This window comes from Macaca thibetana, chromosome 12, assembly GCF_024542745.1.
Source record: "Macaca thibetana thibetana isolate TM-01 chromosome 12, ASM2454274v1, whole genome shotgun sequence".
Lineage (NCBI taxonomy): Eukaryota > Metazoa > Chordata > Mammalia > Primates > Cercopithecidae > Macaca > Macaca thibetana.
The window spans coordinates 44,771,384-44,792,616 of NC_065589.1; the positions used below are offsets into that span (position 1 = coordinate 44,771,384).

The following is a 21,233-nucleotide window of genomic DNA, read 5'->3' on the forward strand; positions in this document are numbered from 1 at the left end:
GGCATTCAGTGTCTGCAGCTTTTCCAGGTGCATGGTGCAAGGTCTCAGTGGATCAAGCATTCTGGTTTCTGGAGGATGGTAACCCTCTTCTCACTGCTTCACTAGGCAGTGCCCCAGTGGGGACTCTGTGTAGGAGCTCCAACCCCACATTTTCCTTCCACACTGCTCTAGCAGAGGTGCTCCATGAGGGCCCCGCCCCTGCAGCAGATTTCTTCCTGGACATCCAGGCATTTCCATACCTCCTCTGAAATCTAACTGGAGGTTCACAAACCTCAATTCTTGACTTTTGTGCACCTGCAGGCTCAACATTACATGGAAGCTGCCAAGGCTTAGGGCTTGCACCTCTGAAGCAATGGCCTGAGCTGTACCTTGGCCCACTTTAGCCATGGCTAGAGCAACTGGGACACAGATCACCAAGTACTTATGCTGCACACAGCAGGGGGGCCCTGAGCCAAGCCCATGAAACCATTTTTTCCTCCTAGGAAAATGATTGATGTCTCCTGTCTCCTTAAAATGTATAAAACCAAGCTGTGACCCGACCACCTTGGGCACATGTCCTCAGGACTTCCTGAGGCTGTGTCATGGGTGCATCCTCAACGCTGGAAAAATAAACATTCTAAATTAACTGAGACCTGTCTCAGATTTTCTGCATTCACATTCTGTTTCAAAAACAAAAACAAGAACAAAAACAAAAACAAAAGCAATCTTAGAGGTTGGTATTTGATAGGTCTGTGATGGGAGGGGCTGCTGTGAAGGTCTCTGACATGCTCTGGAGACATTTTCCCCATTGTCTTAGTGAATAACATTTGGCTCCTGGTTACTATGCAAATTTCTGCAGCTGGCTTGAATTTCTCCCCAGAAAATGGGTTTCTTTTCTATCACATCATCAGGCTGCAAAATTTTCAAACTTCTGTTCTCTGCTTTCTCTTGAACACTTCACCGCTAAGACATTTCGTCCCCCAGATACCCTATATCGTCTCTCCCAAGTTAAAAGTCCCACAGATCTCTAGTGCAGGGGCAAAATGCTGCCAGTCCCTTTGCATAGCAAGAGTGACCTTTACTCCAGTTCCCAACAAGTTCCTCATCTCCATCTGAGACCACTTCAGCCAGGACTTTATTTTCCATATCATGATCAGAATTTTGGTCAAAGCCATTTAACAAGTCTGGAGGCAGTTCCTAACTTTCCCTCATTTTCCTGTCTTTGAGCCTTCCAAGTCTCTAGGAAGTTCCAAACTTTCCCACGTTTTCCTGTCTTCTTCTTAGCCCTCCAAACTGTTCCAACCTCTGCCTGTTATCCAGTTCCAAAATTGCTTCCATATTTTTGGGTTTCTTTATAGCAGCATCTCTGCAGCATCAATTTATCATATTACTCCATTTTCACACTGCTAATAAATTAACTGAACCTGGGTAATTTATACAGGAAAAGAGGTTTAATTGACTCACAGTTCTGCAGGGCTGGGGAGGCTTCAGGAAACTTACAGTCATGGTGGAAGGCGAAGCAAACATGTCTTTCTTCACATAGTGACAGCAAGGAGAAGTGCCAAGCAAAAGTGGGAAAAGCCCTTTATAAAACCATCAGATCTTGTGAGAACTCACTCACTATCCCAAGAACAGCAGCATGGGGTAACCACACCCACTGTTCAATTACCTCCAACCACAACCCTCCTACAACATGTGGGGATTATGGAAACTACAATTCAAGATGAAATTTAGGTGGGGACACAGCCAAAACACATCAAATACCAACCTCTAAGATTACTTTTGTTTTTGTTTTTGTTCTTGTTTTTGTTTTTGAAACAGAATGTGAATGCAGAAAATCTGAGACAGGTCTCAGTTAATTTAGAATGTTTATTTTTCCAGCATTGAGGATGCACCCATGACACAGCCTCAGGAAGTCCTGAGGACATGTGCCCAAGGTGGTCAGGTCACAGCTTGGTTTTATCCATTTTAAGGAGACAAGAGACATCAATCAATATATGTAAGCCATATATTGGTTTGGTCTGGAAAGGTAGGACAACTTGAAGCAAAAGCAGGAAGACTGGAAGCAGGGAGGGAGCTTCCAGGTCACAGATAGGTGATACACAAATGGTTACACTCTTTTGAGTTTCTGATTAGTCTTTCCAAAGGAGGCAATCAGATATGCATCTATCTCAGTGAGCAGAGGGGTGACTTTGAATAAAATGGAAGGCAGGTTTGCCCTAAGCAGTTTCCAGCTTGAGTTTTCCTTAGCGATTTTGGGGGTCCAAGGTATTTTCCTTTCACAAGGGTCTCACTCTGTTGCCTAGGCTAGAATGCAGAGAATGCAGTGGTGCAATCATGCTCACTGCAGCCTTGACCTCCCAGGCCCAAACAATCCTCCCACTTCAGCCTCCTGAGTAGCTGGAACTACAGGTATGTACCACCATGCATGGCTAATTGTTTTTATTTCTTATAGAGATAGGGTCTCACTATGTTACCTAGGCTGGTCTTGAATTCCTAGGCTCAAGCAATCAATCTTCCCATCTTGGCCCCCAAAGAGCTGGGATTACAGGCATGAGCCACCACACCTGGCCTCTAGGGCTGTATTGAGAACTAACTAAGATTATGTATGTGAGCATTTAACACAGTACTTCACATATAGAAGACATAGTAAACGTTAATTATTAAAGATGTAATCAATCAATCATAAGAAAAAAGAAGGAGCTGGATGAGGAGATAAATAAGAAATGCTTTGACATGCAAAATGTGGTCAAGTACCATAAAGGAAAAGTGTATGAAGTTGAATTTTTGGTGCATGGGAAAGGTACAAGAATATTTCCCATGATTCAAAGGAAAGTGAAGAAAATCAACACGATTACAGAAAAGATGAGGGAAAGGATATAATGATGACATGGCCAACTGCTGTTCCCAAAGAATCCAAAGCAGCTGCAACAAAAGCAAATATTTCATATTCTTATATATTTCCATGTGTGTGCTGTGTGCATGTATGTGTTTCTAATTTCAAAACACACACATACATGCACACAGCACACGCAAAAAAGAATAAAAATATGAAAAAGAAAATGTCTATAAATGGAAAAAAGCTTAATCTATGAATTCACTAATTCCAAGACAAAAGAAAAATTCAACTATCTCCAGCTATCTTTTTGTTTTGCTTTTTTTTTTTTTTTTTTTTTTTTTGAGACATCATCGCTCTGTCACCCAGGCTGGAGTGCAGTGGTGCAATCTTGGCTCACTGCAACCTCCGCCTCCCAGTTCAAGTGATTCTCCTGCCTCAGCCTCCTGAGTAGCTGGCATTACAGGTGGCTGCACCATGCTCAACTTATTTATTCGTTTATTTTGTATTTTTAGTAGAGACGGGGTTTTGCCATGTTGCTTAGGCTGGCTTCGAACTCCCGAGCTCGGGCAATCCGCCTGTCTCAGCCTCCCAAAGTGCTGGGGTTACAGGCGTGAGCCACTGCACCCGGCCAAATTCAACTTTTTTATTTATTTTTATTTTATTTTATTTTATTTTTTTGAGATGGAGTCTTGCTCTGTCGCCCAGGCTGGAGTGCAGTGGCACGATCTCAGCTCACTGCAAGCTCTGCTCCCAGGTTCACGCCATTCTCCTGCCTCAGCCTCCCAAGTAGCTGGGACTACAGGTGCCTGCCACCATGACCAGTTAATTTTTTGTATTTTTAGAAGAGACAGGGTTTCACGTGTTAGCCAGGATGGTCTCGATCTCCTGACCTTGTGATCCACCTGCTTCGGCCTCCCAGAGTGCTGGGATTACAAGCGTGAGCCACCGTGCCTGGCCAATTATTATATTTTTTAAAAGCTGCCTTAAAATTATTAACTTAGAGGTGCTCCTATGTATTTCTAAGAGCTTTATTGAGATATAATTCCATAAAACAAACTGCACATATTCAAAGTATACAATTTAAATTTTGACATATGTCTAACATGTGAAAACACCACCACAATAATAATCATATATATTATTCCCAAATATGTCCTTATCCACTTTGTAATCTCACCCTCCCCATTCCACACTGACCCCAGGTAACCACTTATCTACTTTTTGTTACTATTCATCAGTTTGCGTTTCTAGAAATGTATATTACTGGACATACAGCATGTACTTTTTGTCTGAGTTATTTAACTCACCATTTTCAGATTTGGCAATTTGTGTCTTTTAAGCAATTTGCCCATTTCATGAAGTTGTAGAATTTATAGGCAGAAAGTCTTCATAATGTTTGTCTACTATCCTTTTAATATCCTTAAAATTTGGAGTGATATATTCTTACTCCTTTTTTTGATTCAATATTGAAATGATGTCTGATCTTACTCTTGATGTTTGTAATTTGAGTGTTCCTTTTCTTCTTTGTTTAATTAGAGGTTTACTAATTTTATTGATCCTCCCAAAAATTCAACCTTTTTGTTTTATTGATTTTCTCTATTATTTGTTTTCTGTCTTATTTCTACTCTAATCTTTATTCTTGTTTCTATTTTGAACTTAATTTTCTCTCTTTTTTCTAGTTTCTTAAGATGAAAATGGAAGTCTTTGGTTTGGGAAATTTCTTTTTTTCTAATACAGGTGTTAATTGCTATAAATTTCCTAAGTATAGTGTTAGTGTTATCCCATGAATTTTGATGTTTGACACTTAAATTCAAAGTACTTTCTGATTTCCTTTTTAATTTCTTCTTTGACACAGGAGTTATTTAGAAATGAGTTATTTAGTTTTCAAATATGTTGAGATTTTTCAAAAATATTTCTTTTATTGATCTCTAATTCCTTTGTGGTCAGAGCACATACTTTATATAACATTAATTCTTTTAAATTTATTGAGATGTGTTTTATGATCCAGAATATGGTCTATATTGGTAACTGCTTTCTGTGTACTTGAAAATAATATGTACTCTGCTGTTGGTGGTGGAGTGTTCCATAAATGTCAATTATGTCGAGGTAGTTGATCATATAATTTAAATCATCTATATCCTTAATGATTTCCTGTCTAGTTGTTCTCTCTATTGAGAAAGATATTGAAAATTCTGACTATAATTGTGTAATTGTGTGTTTCTCCTATCAATTCCACTGGTTTTTGCTTCATGTATTTTGAAGCTCTGATATTAGTTGCATAAATGCTTCGGATTATTACATCTTCTTGATTAATTGATGCCTTAATTATTATGTAATACCTTTCTTTATCCCTGGCAATATTCATTGCTCTGAAATCCGCTACATCTGATATTAATATATCCACAGCAGCTTTCTTTTGACTTGTGTTGTCATAGTGTATCTTTTCCGATTCTTGTCCTTTAAACTAATTGTGTCCTTATATTTGAATTGCATTTCTTGTAAGCAGCATATTATTTGGCCTTTTCATTTTATTCATTCAGTCTGACAATTTCTGCCTTTTAATTTCATTACTTATACAAGTTACAATACAATAAGAGATTTAAGTAGTACACCTTTTACAGTTGTACCTCAATATCAGCAGAAGATTGGTTCCAGGCCTCCTCATTCACCGCTTGCAAATGCCCCATTTACCCCTTGCAAATACCAAAATCCTTAGATGTTCAAGTCTCTTTCATAAAATAACATAGTGTTTGCATATAACCTTTATATGTCTTCCTGTATACCTTAAATTATCCCTAGACTACTTATAATACCCAATTAAATGTAAATGCTATGTAAATAATTATACTGTATTTTTATTTGTATTTAATTTTGTGTTGTTATTTTTATCGATTTTTTAAAGTATTTTTAATCCATTATTGGTTCAATCCACAGATGCACAACCTCTAGATACAAAGCGCCAGCCATATTTATCCCTGCAGTTACTATTTCTAGCTCTCTCTCTTCATCTGTTTTTGTACATCCATATTTTGACCTGGAATCATTTTCCTTCAGCCTGAAGGATTTCCTTTAACATTTCTTATAATGTAAGTCTATTGGTGATGAATTCAACTTTTGAAAATTTTTTTGTATAACCTTCATTTTTGAATAGGTATAGAATTCTAGAATTCATTTTTAATGGGTATAGAATTCTAGGATTACAGTTTTTGCTTCATTTTCAATACTTTAAAGAAGTTACTCCACTGGCATCTCATTTGCATGGTAACAATAAGACATATGCTATCTTTCTTATTTTCTCTGTGCATGTCTTTTTTTACTGACTGCTTTTACGATTATCTCATTATCACTACTTTTGAACTATTTGGCTATGATATGCCTTGGTTGTTGCAATGGTTTGAAGGTGTCACCAAAACTCATGTGTTGGAAACTTAATTGGATTCCCAATGCCAGAGCGTTGGGAAGTGGGGCCAAATAAGGGGTAATTGGGTCATGAGGGCTCCACCCTCATGAAGGGTGTTATCATTGGAGTGGGGTAGTTGTAGAGGAGGTGACTTTGTTATAATAGCAAAACCTCCTTCATATGGGCTCTCTTGACCTTCCATCTTTTCCCCTTCTGGCATGGAATTACACTCAGCAGATGCCAAAGCCATGCTCTTGGACTTCTCAGCCTCCAGAACTGTAAACCAAATAAACTTATTTTCTTTGTAAATTACACAATCTGTGACATTCTATTACAGCAGCACAAAACAGACTAACTTGTTTTTCTCATGTTTCTTGTCCTTGAAATTTTTGAGATTCTTGGATCTTGGGGTTATAGTTTTCATTACAAAAGAGAATTTTTTTAGCCATTATTTCTTCAAATTTTCTTCTTTCCTGCTCTTCTCTCCAGTTTCATATATATTAGATTCTTGAAGCTATTTCACTATTCTCTGATACCCTGTTCATTGTTTAAATTCTCTTTTTATTTCTCCTTTTATAACCCTTTCACTGAGATAATTTACATACCATAAAATTCACTCTTTAAAATATACAATAGCTTTTAGTACATTCACAAATTATGTAAACAAACATCACCATTATTCCTAATTCCAGAACATTTTCATCACACCAATAAGAAAACTCATACCCATTAGCAGTCACTCCCAGACCTCCACAGCCACTGGCAATCATTAGTCTACTTTCTATCTCTATTGATTTGCCTATTCTGGATATTTTATAAAAATGGAACTGTATAATATGTGGCCTTTGTGCCTGATTTCCTTCACTTAGCATAATGTTTTCAAGGTATACTCTTGTAGCATGTATCAGTACTTCATTTCTTTTTATTGTTGAGTAATCCAATGTATGAATATGTAATTTTTGTTTATCCTTTCATCAGTTGATAGACATTTGGATTGTTTCTACTTTTGACTATTATAAATAATGCTGCCATGAACATTTGTGTACAAGCTTTTGTGTGCACATATATTTTCATTTCTCTTGGGTAGAAATCTAACAGTAGAATTTCTGGGTCATATGGTAACTCCGTGTTTTTTTAACCTTTTGAGGAAGTGCCAAGCTATTTTCCAAAGCAGCTGGACTATTTGACATTTCCACCAGCAGGGTAGGATGGTTCCAATTTCTCCACATCCTTGCTAACACTTGTTATTATCTGTCTTTTTCTTATTATAGCCAACCTATTTGGTGTGAAGTAATATCTAATTGTGGCTATGATTTATGCGATCTTAGTTGTTAATGATCTTTAGCATGTTTCTATGTGCTTATTTCCTGTTTGCATATCTTCTTGGAAAAAAGTCTATTCCAATCCTTTGTCCAGTTTTTAAAAATTTGGTTTTCTTTTTAATAAGTAATAGTTCTTTATAAATTTTGGACGCCAGTCTCTATCAGATATATGACCTGCAAACCTGTTCTGTGGTTTCTATTTTCACTTTCTTGGTAGTATCCTTTGGAGTATGAAAGTTTTTACTTTTAATGAGATTATTTAGAGTCAATGAACATATTAATATGCATCCAATCTCATTCTAGATTAAAGATAAAGAGAAATAAGATTTTTGTAACTTAGAAGATTGGCAAAGATGAAAATAAGAAAAATTAAATTTATCATTAGCAAAGATTTGAGCACCCTCATAAACTCCTGGTGGGGTTTTAAATTGAACAAGTTTTCCAGAGACTATTTGGCAATGTATCTCAAAATCCCTAAAAACCAAAAACAAAACAAAACAAAAAATCTCTGTATCCTTTGACCCAAGAATTCCACTTTTAGAAATGTATCCCAAAGAAAAAGTTGAACAACTTTGCAAAAATTGATTTTATTACTGGAATGTTTATATAACAAGATATTAGGTGAGTAAAGTCTAACAATAGGAGATCGGTTAAATATATTCTGGTAAGCCATATAATAAGATACTATGTAATTATTATAAATGATCATTAAATTTTTTTTAATTTTTTTAAAGACAAAGTCTTACTTTGTTTCCCAGGCTAGTCTCAATTCCTGGCCTCAAGCAATTCTCTCATTTTGCCTCTCAATAAATGATAATTTTCATCAAGTTTCACCACCTATCATGTCCACAGGGTCCAGATGTAACATAAATGAATGAAAAGACTCTCTAGAAAACTGGACAGCATATGCCCCTTTTGGAGAGGGCAGTTTCAATTAATTGATGCCAAGCAAGAAAGTATATGTGTGGTGGTTGTGAGGTGGGGAGTGGGAGGTGTCCTCTGTTGTTAGATTATCCAGTATTTTAAAACACGCAGGACATTGAATTGTACGTAACATTTTCTGAATTTCAAAAGCTGTCTATTGCTTAAACATTTTTTTAAATGTTCAATGACCAAATAAAACACATCGTTTTTGGACTAGATTCAGTTCAAAGGCTTGGAACTCTAATGTAAATACACATTTATTGACATAGAAAGATATCCATAACATATTGTTAAAATTTTAAACACCCTGCTACAAACAGTTTATATAATATCTCAATTTTGTTAAAATAAAAGCATATTTACATGTATGTATAAACTCTAAACAGTGTCTAAACGGATATAAATCAAAATGTTAATAGTGGGTAATTTTGCTTTTCTGTTGTATATAGTTCTCTATTTTTGTATTTTTATATTGACCATTGATATTTTATATTCAGAAAATAAATGATACAGCTCTTTGTATCTGTAGTTATAAAGGTAAGAGTTAATAGTCTGGTTTAAAATGTTGAGAATAAATTTAAAATCAAAATCACTAAGTATATAATCTTGCACATGAAATCAGACAGACCCGAGTTCAAAATCAGTTATTCCATTTATACCTCAATGGCCTTGGGCTTTCTCACCTGTAAAATGCCAGTGATAATACCTATCATCACCACCTCAGATCCCATTGGTGATGTAAATATGAATAAATAAAAATAGAATTAATATCTAAAACACTACGTTCCTAGCATCACCAAATCTAAGTAGATAGAAGAGAGAAGGGGGCTTTTTCTACCACAGTTCAAGTCTAGAAAGGAGGCAGATGCTCCTCATAGAATGTAACAATGTCATGGAGGCATAATACACACACAAAAACATTGTTTGTTTTTGCTATTCTATCTGGAGACAGCAACATCACAGGAGGCTAGACTTTTCCCTTGCCACTGCTCCACTCCCAGAATCCAAAGCTCCTCCTTGCTCCACATCTCACTCCTCATCTAGCAAGGACACCCAGTGGAATGAAGCAGAGTATGGCTGACGACCCACTGCCAGCAGTAGCATCAGATGAGGCAGAATCCATGTTATGTTTTCGAGAAGTGTTGGGTAGGTCCTAAGTGTGAGTAGAGCTCTAGGACAAATAAAATAAACTAGGGAAGCTACTTCCAAGGATTGGATTTGACTCTGGAGTAAATAAATGTATAAATATCGTTTGAGCATTTGCCATCCTTTATCTTCTCTTCCCGCCTAACCGTATATCCAGTAAAGACATGGATTTACCAAATGGAATTCAAGTAGATGAAGAGGTACACTAGTAAAATCAACCAATCAGCTGATGTGAGGTGGGTTTTGTTTCTGTCTTTAGAACCTCTTTTTCACCGCAAAGGGCTTAACAACTGCATTCCACTATTCCTCCCACCAGCAAGTTAAATATAATAGAGGGTAAAGAAATTTTTTCAGGTCATTGTAGTATCATTGGAAACTTGCCTTCAAATGACTTCAGGTACCTCCTCCTCGAGTGCCCAGTTTTAAACCCAGGGAATAATTTCATCATATCTGGTCCATGGAAATAGCAAACTCTTTAAGATATTTTTGATGTAGTAACTCATTTTCATTAGCTTTGCTTTTTCAATTTGCAATAAAAGAAAACAATAAGTGTTTTTATCATATCTTTACTCTTTCAGTAATGTGCAACATGAACGTAATAGTGTTAAGAAGTCAGAAATAACTTAACACAGAAGCTATAGGAGATGTTTATATTTGCAAAATTTCAACAATTATCTTCTCTAGGTTTCCCCAAATTAACATATTTGTTAATCAAATTAATTAAGAAGCTTTTCAAAATAAAAGCAATGTTTTAAATAAATATATTCTTTCATAACCATAGAACATCTAGTTCTGTTGGAGGTAACAAACATTACACTCAAGTACTTTATGAAGACATTAGGGTAAAAATTATCTAGATGCAATTATAAATGTACCCTAATTTGTCATTTCTTTTTGCACATATGCTTTTCTGCGTGTGTTAGGGTTATATCATAGATGTTTGGTAAATGGTTAGTTCTTCAATTATCACAAAGATATTATCTGACCCACAGAATTTATATCAGCTCAATGTGATGACATGATATTCTTTGAACAATATCTTTAAATTTAAATTTAGTACCCTAAATTACAAACAAATAAAGCCAAGACCTCTAAGCTGCCATATCTGTTACAGAAAATGAGTGCTAGACTCTCAGTTTGGAAGAATGAGACCTTCCTACAAATCTTGAAATTATACAACAATATTATTGTCACATCAAAATCCTAATTGCAACAGAGCTTTCAGTGTGTTTCAGAGTACCACACAGGTAGGTATAAATTCACCTATGATCAGCTTTTCTAGTGAAATAATATGCTTAGTAAATGACTACAGAAAACTTCCTAAAATTTGATTTTATTTAATAAATATTTTTTAAAGTTTTCTAACTGAAGAAATGACTTTGCTAATCTTTCTAGAAATTCTGATCATCTGTTTAATCTTTCATTCACTTTTATTTCTACTCTGATTCTTAGGAATTTTTCTAATCTATATTTAATCTACCAAAACATCTATGCTTTGATAAATTTGGCTTCCTTCAATAATAAACTATGCTATGATTACTAAATTAAATGTCAAAGGCAGAGAAGTAAAATTAAACACAGCGACAGGTTACAGTAAGTGCTCTTCAGAATTTCAGATGAACACAATTGTCCCAAAATGATCAAGGAATAACTCACTAAATGAATAATGCAACACGGAATACATTGTAACAGAATTTCTCTCTCTCTCTCTCTCTCTCTCTCTCTCTCTCTCTCTGCCACACACACCCACACACACACACACACACACACACCCTCTTCCACAGGCATCCACACAGGGGTGTTGACACTTGTCTCAGAATTTAAAATACTGATACTAAAGGCTTTAATTTAGATAAATTAACTACACTAAACTACTGACATTGTGAAAATATCTATATGCAATACCCCATAGAGGGCATGATTTTGTGAACTTCTAAAACATTTAAAGAAAGAAAACAAGAATGAGAAACCAGAGTCCTTGATAAGATGGGTGAACGTGTCAATAATGCCCAGTCACAGCTTCCCATTCTCCTCACTGCTTTCCTTCTCCTCTATGGCTTCCAGGCTTCGCTTGCTCTTGGCCTCAGCACTGCTGCTGGGGGCTTTACTCAGTCCACAGGACAAGCATGCCAGCTGGATCTGCTTCATGTTTTCTAAAGCTTCATTCTTGGCATTCTTCAACAGATCTCCTTGGCCCTACAAACAGAAAAAAATAGGCATGAAAGAAGACAGTTATGGGCCAGGAATGTGCTGAGTGACATCACTCTGTGTCCTTACTGCCCATTGCTGAATAAGGAAACAGACCCAGACCTACAAGCTCACTTTTCCAGGGTTTAACCCAAGGTTCTTTTCTAACATTATTAAGTGACTTTGCTTGTTAAGCCAAGTACCTCAACCTGAGCCTGACCAACTGGCTGTGGTTGCTGGCAGTCTGTTGAGATTCTTGTTGTGAGGAACCCTCCTCTTTATGTGCTGAGGACATCAACTCTTCCATCACCATATGGTGTGAGACTCTGCACACTGCTGCAATACCTACCCCACCCAGATCCAGCATTCCTAGTCTCGGGAGAAAACAAGGAAAGAAGCTCTTCCTTAAAGAAGTGAAAATAAAATCTCCCCCTCTGTACAAGAGCTTACAAAGCAAAGTGTCTTCTGTAAAGTCACATACCCTTATGCTTGGTGAGCTGGTTTTTAATATACTGGGTCATCCTTGCAATCTGCCTGTTGTTAAATTATTAGTTACCCACATTACTTCTGCCTTTCCCGTCATCCTGAAGACAATGTTCCCACCTGGCAGATGGAGAAGAAGAATCTACAGAAGCTCAACATGTTAATCAAAACAAAAAGGAAATGAAGATTACAGGAACACATTAGCTGTCATTTACATCAGTGCCCAACAGAGCTCTTTTCCTGCTATTTTTATTTCTTATTTTACTTCATTGTTACAATGGTAAAGTGCATATGCTGGTACTGGCCCAACGGCTGAAGGACTGAGTGTGGGGGAGCGGGGACAGGTGTCTACGGTGCATAGACAGAGGAGGAAGTAGCTTCTTCCCTCTCCTCTCCATTCTCACGGCAGTGCCTGAAAGTGTGACCTTGAAAGTAAAGGACAATATGGAGGATGTGGGGTTATGACGATTGCTGGAGCATTATTCTACAAAGCAGAGGGTCAGAGAAAGGATAATTCACCTATTTTATGAAAGGCCATTCTATATTTTTAATTTGATAAATGTTTTTTCCTTAGGATGTACGAAGAAACTTGTATTTTACAAAAGCTTGGAATATTTTATTTCTCAAAACCTAAACGTGCACCTGCCAATTCTATCCTTTGTAAAAAAAAAAAAAAAAAAAACAAAAAAAAAAAAAAACAAAAAAGCTAAATCCTTCTAATAGCAGCTTTTAATTATATGGGATGATTAAATAGTTGGGCTTTGCCTGATGTTTGTGTTAAAGCGGACTTCTTCTCAAGTACGTCAATTATGGTATGGGATTTTGAAAGAAGAGTTGGAGGTGGATAGTTCTGCCTTCTCATGAGGAGAAATGAAGCTGAGCCTGATAAGGTTAATTGACTGGCCCAAGGTCACAGCTGGTTAATAGCAGAGCTGGGACTAAAGTTCAGGCCTTCAGCCTCCTGGATCAGTGCTCTATTCCCCACACCATGTTCACAATCTAGTCTGAGACTAAAGACTAGAGATTAGAGCCTAAAGACTCTGTCAGTGAGAGATATATTTTCTAAAGAAAAAACATCCACTATACCAGCAGACTTTGGGAAGTCTGTTCTTAAACAGGTTAGACATCATGAATGAGTCTGCTCAACAAACCTGCACGTTCTGCACATGTATCCCAGAACATAAAGTTAAAAAACAATAAGTGAAGTCACATCCACTTTGAAAAGTGCAACTCTTCAGCAATAATAATAACAGACCAACATATGAAGCACTTGCTCGGTGTGGTCACTCTTTGTGCTTTATATATGTGCATTCAATCATTCATTACAACATCCCTATGAGATAGGTACTTTCATTATTCTCAATTTACTGATTTAAAAAACTGAGGCCCAGAGCACAATCACCCTTCCCAAAGTCACACAGTTGCTAAGTGGTAGAGCTGGAGCTTAAAGTCCAGCAGCTGGCTCCAGGGTCTGTGGTTTTAACCACTACCTGATAGGCATCTTTTAACAGCAAAGCAGGCACTCTCTGCAACGCACCCTAAAGACTCCTATTCATTGTTACCCATGGAAGCAATGCAGATAAAAAGAAAAGTATTGCCCATGTGACACAGCCTGACACAACTTAGAGATAGCATCCGGAATCAGAAGACAGGGCAGAGCAAGAACACACTGGTGGGGACGAGGGTCAGAGCATCTTCCACCAATTTTTATCTGGGCCATTTTCTCTTCTGCAAAAATGATGAAAATATCCTTCAGCCTTCCTCACAGTTCTAAGATTAAAGACAATATGTTGAAGGGCTCTTTATGATTTAAATGATCATAAGTATAGGAGTCACAATGCTATAAGGTGATTTGGAAAGTGGTTAACATTATCTGCTACTATATATAATAAGTATCTTGGTACTATCTATATTTTATTAAGAATTTGACTAATATTTAAAACGCATCTACTGGAGTCTGTTTTACAGAGATATGTATAATGTATATGTACTACTATTTTTACAAATGGAAAGATTCCTTTAAAAATAATCTATTAGTAATGAGATTATATCCTCCTTCATTTTCAGAGTATTACTTTTAAGTGTTTCCTTTTCATTTAGTTTTGAAAGTTTCATCAAGCATTTTAAAAGCATAGCAGTAGAAAAACTGGCAACTTTCCTAATTGCAAGAGAACAGTGAAACATGCAAAACCATCATTTTATCCTACTAATGCACAAAGTTCTCACATCCCCTTTTCCCACAACATTGCATGAAACATATTTTAATAATCCAGAATGTCATCTCATTGGTTCTATGAGGTGGCATCCAAATGCCAGACTGTGCCATTTCTGGTAAATAGAAGTCAGTCTCTGTAGAAAACAATGGCCAATGGGAGAAAACAGTTTGTACCAGGGCATAACTAACACAGCTACATCATCTCCTGAGAACCTGGAGACAACACACACTGGCTGTCCCATACAGGCGGAAAAAAGTCGTTAAACTATTAACTACTGAAAGAAGCAAACATGAAAGGCTATGTTGTGAAGAGTGTACACTGAAACACCGATATAAACTTTTGTTTTCTCTTTTTTTGTGAAGGAGAAATAGCAGTCATCTTTCTGTTCTGTGGTTCAAGGAATCACAACCTGCATCTCTTCTTTGGATCTTCCTAATCAAGGCACCAGAACCAGAAAAGACACATTCTGGTGACAATCGTAGAGAGGGCGAATTTGATTGTTAACAACCACCACCCTGGCATTTTCCTTTGGCATGCTGGCTTTTTTCCCATTTTATACGCAGCAACTTTCCCTAATCATCTAGCAATCTCTTTCTCTCTACTCTGTCACAAACACCCCCAGACTTCTCTTAACCAGGCAGCTTATACCAGATCTCCCTCTAAACATCTTTGTCCTGTATATCATTTCCTCCAAAATGTATTAGGTACGGCAGGTATCCCCAGCCCTGGGCATGGACTGATACCAGCCCCTGTGACCTGTAAGGAAACAGGCTGCACAGCACGAGGTGAGCGGTGGGTGAGTGAGCATTTCTGCCTGAGCTCCACCTCCTGTCACATCAGCGGAGACATCAGATTCTCATAGGAGTGTGAACCCTATTGTGAACTGCACCTGCAAGGGATCTAGGTTGTGTGTTCCTTATGAGAATCTAATGCCTGGTGATCCGAGGTTGATCCAGTTTCATCCCCAAACCATCCCCCGACACGCCCCCACGATATTCAGGTCAGCCAAGCCATGTAAAGGTATTTGTCTGTAGTATGTATTTAAAAAATAATCTGACAAGTCACTCTTAAGAAAGTGTTTTAATCTTATTCTCCCTAAACAGAGGTCTTAGGGGAAGAAGAGGAACCCCGGGAGAATTTATTTTCTTTGGCGATATAGAAATGGAAACACTTCTTGTATACTAAAATAAGTTTAGGGTTGTTATGACATGAAATGCAGAATTAATGTATGAGTTGATCACTGAACACTCAACTTGAAAAAAAATGTCAAGCTGCTGCCGGCATTTCTATACTAGCAATCTCATGGGGATTTGAAGTATCCTCTGGTACTGCAGATCCTTCAGGAAAAAAAAAAAAGAGAAGGATGCTTTAACTCAAAAGAAAGTAAGGGTAATAGAGAGCAGCTCAGGTAGATTGATGCTGATGGGACAACAAGACTAACAGAACTCCCAAGAGCAATGTCCACCATTTAGCCTCCACAGTGATTTGGCTTCTGGAGATGTAAGGCTCCATTGGCAGGACCAACACATTTAGAAAGTGACATGGACTCATGCAAAGCCACAGAGATCATTATAGAAATTCTGAATTTAAAATGAGTGATGATTAGTGAATATTTAAAAAACAAACATTAAGCATTCCTTATTAAATCTTTCCAGCTGCATTAACTTATAATTAAAATACATTATCTAGAAATCAGGAAATAACTGATGCAATTTAGATTGCAAATTGGGCTGCCATGCACTGCTGTGGTGATGTATCTCCACAATTTTGATTACTACTAATAAATTTACTACTGACAAGAAATATTGTCACAACACTAAACAGCAGCTAACATTTATTGAACACTTAATATACTAAACATAAACCAATTCACACACATCTCATTATATCCTAACCATAAAATAGGGTAGAATTCTACACGTAAATTATCTTTTAGTTATATATCTTATAATCCATCAAAAGCTGTTTAGGATTTCTGTGACTTCCATTTTTACCAAGAAATGCAGTCCTCCTCCCACCACCATTGAAAATGGTTTTGGCTACAAATCTGGCAGAATTATTCACAAAAGACATCCCTGGCTCCTTCACAACCACTTTTCCCATGAACCGCACTGTCCCTTGTGATATTAGTACACAAAAGAGCAGGAGAACATCATAACTAGTGTTCTCATCACGTGTAAAGGAAATGAGTGGGTTGTTTCAGAGCACAACACAAATATTTAAAGCAGCTAACTGGGACTCTGGGAATAGTAAAACCCTCACATATACAAAACTACACACATAAACAAATGCAGCTCTGTCCACAGGTCAACTCGTGTGGGTATTTCTCAGCCCACACTCATCAGCAGACTGAGTTTTCTGATATTCTTTTATCCATGAGAGAATCCATACCCACAGTGGAATCACCCTTGGACAGTGCTGCAGTAGAAACCAGTCACGGACATCATAGTGGGATGAGTAGTTCTTTATTTGGTCCACTGGTGGACCACACTGTGGAGGGCTATGCACAACTGCCATCTTACTAACTCAAAAACCATCCTTTGCGACTCTATCATTTAAGAAGTTTACTCCTTTGCTCTGAAGAGGTAAAAACAACTGCTACAATGTCCTCCATTTGAGAAATTAAAACAACAGATCAAAAATGTTTTGATGTCATGTCAGACTTTTTTTTTTTTTTTTTTTTTTTGATGTTACACTCTTGGTATGTTACACTGTTTGGAATACTGGGTGAAGTTATTAAAGATGGCCTGGAATTCTTGCTCTTTAGAATGAAAGCCTATCTGTGAAGGAAATATATACAAGATGTTAACAAGAGTTAAAAGGCACAAAGGTGTAGCTATTAGGAAATTGCATATAAAATACCTTAATTTTGCACAAAAATAGAAGTGCCCACTGCACTAAGTCATCAATGTTCAGATTTATTGTTTTGCAACACCTCAGCAACCAAATATTTCAACTGCCTTCTACTTGCTATTTAAAAAGTTAAATTTTTACTCCATGAATACTCAAGAAATATGGATGGATAGTCGTAGAGTAGTTCTGTTTTAACAGTCTTGGCTGAATGAAGCTTTATCTGTTATTCTTCTGAAACTCTAAACCCAAAACAAGTGAAACTCTGCTTTTCAAATCTTTATTATATAATGCAATAAAAATAATCTGTATAGGAACGTGAAGAGAATTACACTGGACATGCTCACCTGAGACACTGGATTTGGTAACTGTACATAAAGTTCATTTTTTAATTAGTTATGTAAAACATGTATTTTAGGATTGGTCATGAACTCTGATTAATTTGAATACCTCTGAAAACTATGGAAACCGAATATAAATACATCTTTTTAGTTCCTGAGAATCTAATTCTCAAGAAAAAATAATTTATAAAGTATAGAAGACACTTTAAAGAAATGTTAAGAATAATTTAATGCCAAAGAGTCCCCAGAAAATTGTTAAATGTAGCAGATGACATGTTTAATAAGCCATATGAAAGGCTCAAAAATTTTTGAAATCATACCCTGTTAAAATTCAACATAATGAAAATTAAATTTGAAAGTTAAATTTGAAAGATCTTCTTTTCCCACATTTCCTTCTCAAATAACACCTGCATTGTTACAATAGCTTTCTTATCAAGCTTTCTTTGTTACAATAGCTTTATTTATCAAGAAATGTCAACTAACTTGAATGTTGAAGAAATGAAGGACTCCAGTTACTTCAAAATAGTAATGACTGCATTTTAAGCAAAAAACCCTTGTATTAGCCATGTTTTTAAAAATAGTTTTAATATAAGGAGACAATTTTTATGTCCTTGTATATATAGAATTCTACATATAAGTGAAGTCTTTCAACATTATTTAAACACTACTCACTAATAATAATATAATAAAAACCTATTAATAATCCAGTGGCAACAATGCTGACAACAGGTCCTGTTACTGGAGGAAGACATCTGTATCACTCAATAAAACCCACTGCATTGAGATGCACTTGGTGACCAGAGCTTAACAAAGAAGTATGGGCCAGGCGCAGCCAACATGGTGAAACTCCGTCTCTATTAAAAGTACAAAAATTAGCTGGGTGTGTTGGCGGGCGCCTGTAATCCCAGCTACTCAAGAGGCTGAGGCAGGAGAATTGCTTGAACCCGGGAGGCGGAGGTTGCATTGAGCCAAGATCACGCCACTGCACTCCAGCCTGGGTGACAGAGCATGACTCCATCTTGGAAAAAAAAAAAAAGTACTAAATTTAATGTTTCAAATTCCCATTTATTGCCCCTGTTATACCTTGTTCAAAGCTAAGTATATGTGAACTGAGATACACCCATCTCTTCCCTGTACTCTGGGAACAATGGTGGTCTCTCTTAGCTATTAATGAGGACTTGCACCTTAGTTTTCATTTCATTCACTTATCCAGCAAACAAATATTTGTTAAACACTTACTGTATACCAGACTTTGGCCTGTGGTTCTCAACCTATCAAAACCAACCCTTTGAAACAAATATTTTGTAAGGTTTCCTTTATTACCCTAAACTTAAATTCATAGATAATATAACCTATTTATTTCTTATTAAAATAAAGTAGACATAATACCCTAGCTATAATATAAAGGAGAAAAAGGGAATGGTCATTTAAAATAAAATAACATGTATTACCTTATGTGAATGGTCAGGCAGGCACACCAGAAACCTGAAGTAGGCAGATGCCTCTACTTAATATGAATGCAATTAGATATGAAAGAGAAATAAGATCAGATGCCATTCCACACAAAAAATACATATTTATAGAAAAATGACAATGCAAATGTACAGATAGACACTAGTATGAAAACAAATAATGGCAATAGAATGGATGTATTTGCACAGAATAAAAGTAGGAAAGAAACAACCTCAATTAAGGTAGGCATAACATGCCAAGACAAATACAAACCTTCACTGTGGAAAGAAAAAGCTGATAATCCCATAAATGAGGAAGTAAATAATGTCCATACACCACATCAAAACTACTGAACCTGTTTTTTTTTTTTTTTTTTTTTTTTTTTTGAGACTGAGTTTTGCTGTTGTTGCCCAGGCTGGAGTGCAGTGGTGCAATCTTGGCTCACAGCAACCTCCACCTCCCAGGTTCAAGCAATTCTCCTGCCTCAGCCTCCCGAGTAGCTGGGATTACAGGCATGGGCCACCACACCCAGCTAATTTTGTACTTTTAGTAGAGAAGGAGTTTCTCCATATTGGTCAGTCTGGTCTCAAACTCCCAACCTCAGGTGATCCACCCGCCTCGTCCTCCCAAAGTGCTGGGATTACAGGCGTGAGCCACCATGCCCAGCAAAACTGCCAAATCTTTAAAAGTACTTCAAAGGCCATTTTTCTTGTGATTGATAATATCATCTGATACCTTGTGGGACCCAGGCGGATGCCTACCATGGATTATCAATAATAAAAAATAAAGCATCAAGTTAAAACCATTATCTCTCTTTCCACTTTGTTCCAATATTACTGTGTAGCAATTATACGATCAAGTGGACAAAATACCCAAGGTGAGTAAATTATTCAATAGTTTGGAAACAATGTCTTTATTTCATTTAGACATACCTCTCAATAACTACCTTTTACACAAGTACTGGCCTTCAAACAACTTCTTGTAAAAAATAATAATAATTAATTAATATCATACACTAAAGTATTCTGATTTGCATTTTAGCGGGTGATACGGTTTGGTTCTGTGTCCCCACCGAAATCTCATGTTGAATTGTAAACCCTAGTGTTGCGGGAGGGGATTTGGTGGGAGGTGAATGGATCATGGGGGCAGATTTCCCCCTTGTTCTTGTGATAGTGAGTTCTCAGGAGATCTGGTTGTTTGAAAGTGTGTAGCACTTCCCCTTAGCTGTTGCTCTTTCCTGCCACCACGTGAAGCGTGCTTGCCCTTTGCCTTATGCCATGACTGTAAGTTCACTGAGGCCTCCCCAGGCACGCCTCCTGTGCAGCATGGAGGACTGAGTCAATAAAACCTCTTTTCTTCATAAATTACCCAGTCTCAGGTAGTTCTTTATAGCAGTATGACAATGGACTAATATAGAGGGTTTACTCAGGCAGGAATTATTGGAAATCTTGCAGGACACAGGGCAATTTTTCATTATGTTGTACTGTCCTGCCCAGAGCATGACATCAAATATTCCTGTCTGTTTCCAATAAATGGCAGGAGAATCCTCCCAATCACCTCCACAATTTTCCAGAACACACCCTAGGGGGCAGTACTGGTGATTCATTGAGAATCACCAGGCTGGACTCTGGGGAGTACAAAAGTGAGCACAGACATCATCCCTGCCCCTATAGAACCTAAGTTTAGTGTGGGATACAGGTATATATAAAATAACCACAAAAATAAAATTATATCTAACCTTAAATTATGCTAAGTATTTGAGGGAAAAGAATGTATTGCTGTGAGGACTAGGAGATTAGACAAGCCTTCCCACAGAATGTAACAAGAGAGCTATGATTTGCAAGATGAGCAGGCATCTTCATTTATTTCTTGGCATCTTATGATCAGTGAAATGCAGTACAAGGATTTTTTTGATACTTGCCTGGAGGAGAGGCAAGAATCCTCCTCCAGTCTTACAGATACAGATATACATGGTATGGGAGAGTGTTCTGGAAGGTTACCGCCTTTATGGCCCAGCATCAAATTGCCTAACACATTCCATTTTTCCTTATGTTTTCTCTATTTAGGATTTATTTTGTTTCCTTGACATTTATA

General features: G+C 37.1%; 1 protein-coding gene across 4 annotated transcripts in view; it reads right to left on the minus strand.

Moving 5' to 3' along the window:
- Positions 1–3,830: 3,830 nt before the first annotated feature.
- PLCL1 (phospholipase C like 1 (inactive)) overlaps positions 3,831–21,233 on the minus strand; it is a 360,211-nt gene continuing 342,808 nt past the window's right edge. For all 4 annotated transcript variants that reach the window (XM_050750684.1, XM_050750685.1, XM_050750687.1 and 1 more), the window contains one exon: positions 3,831–11,806. In XM_050750684.1, coding sequence (XP_050606641.1) covers positions 11,624–11,806 — 183 coding nt within the window. In that variant the 3' untranslated portion in view covers positions 3,831–11,623. The remainder of the gene's footprint in view (positions 11,807–21,233) is intronic.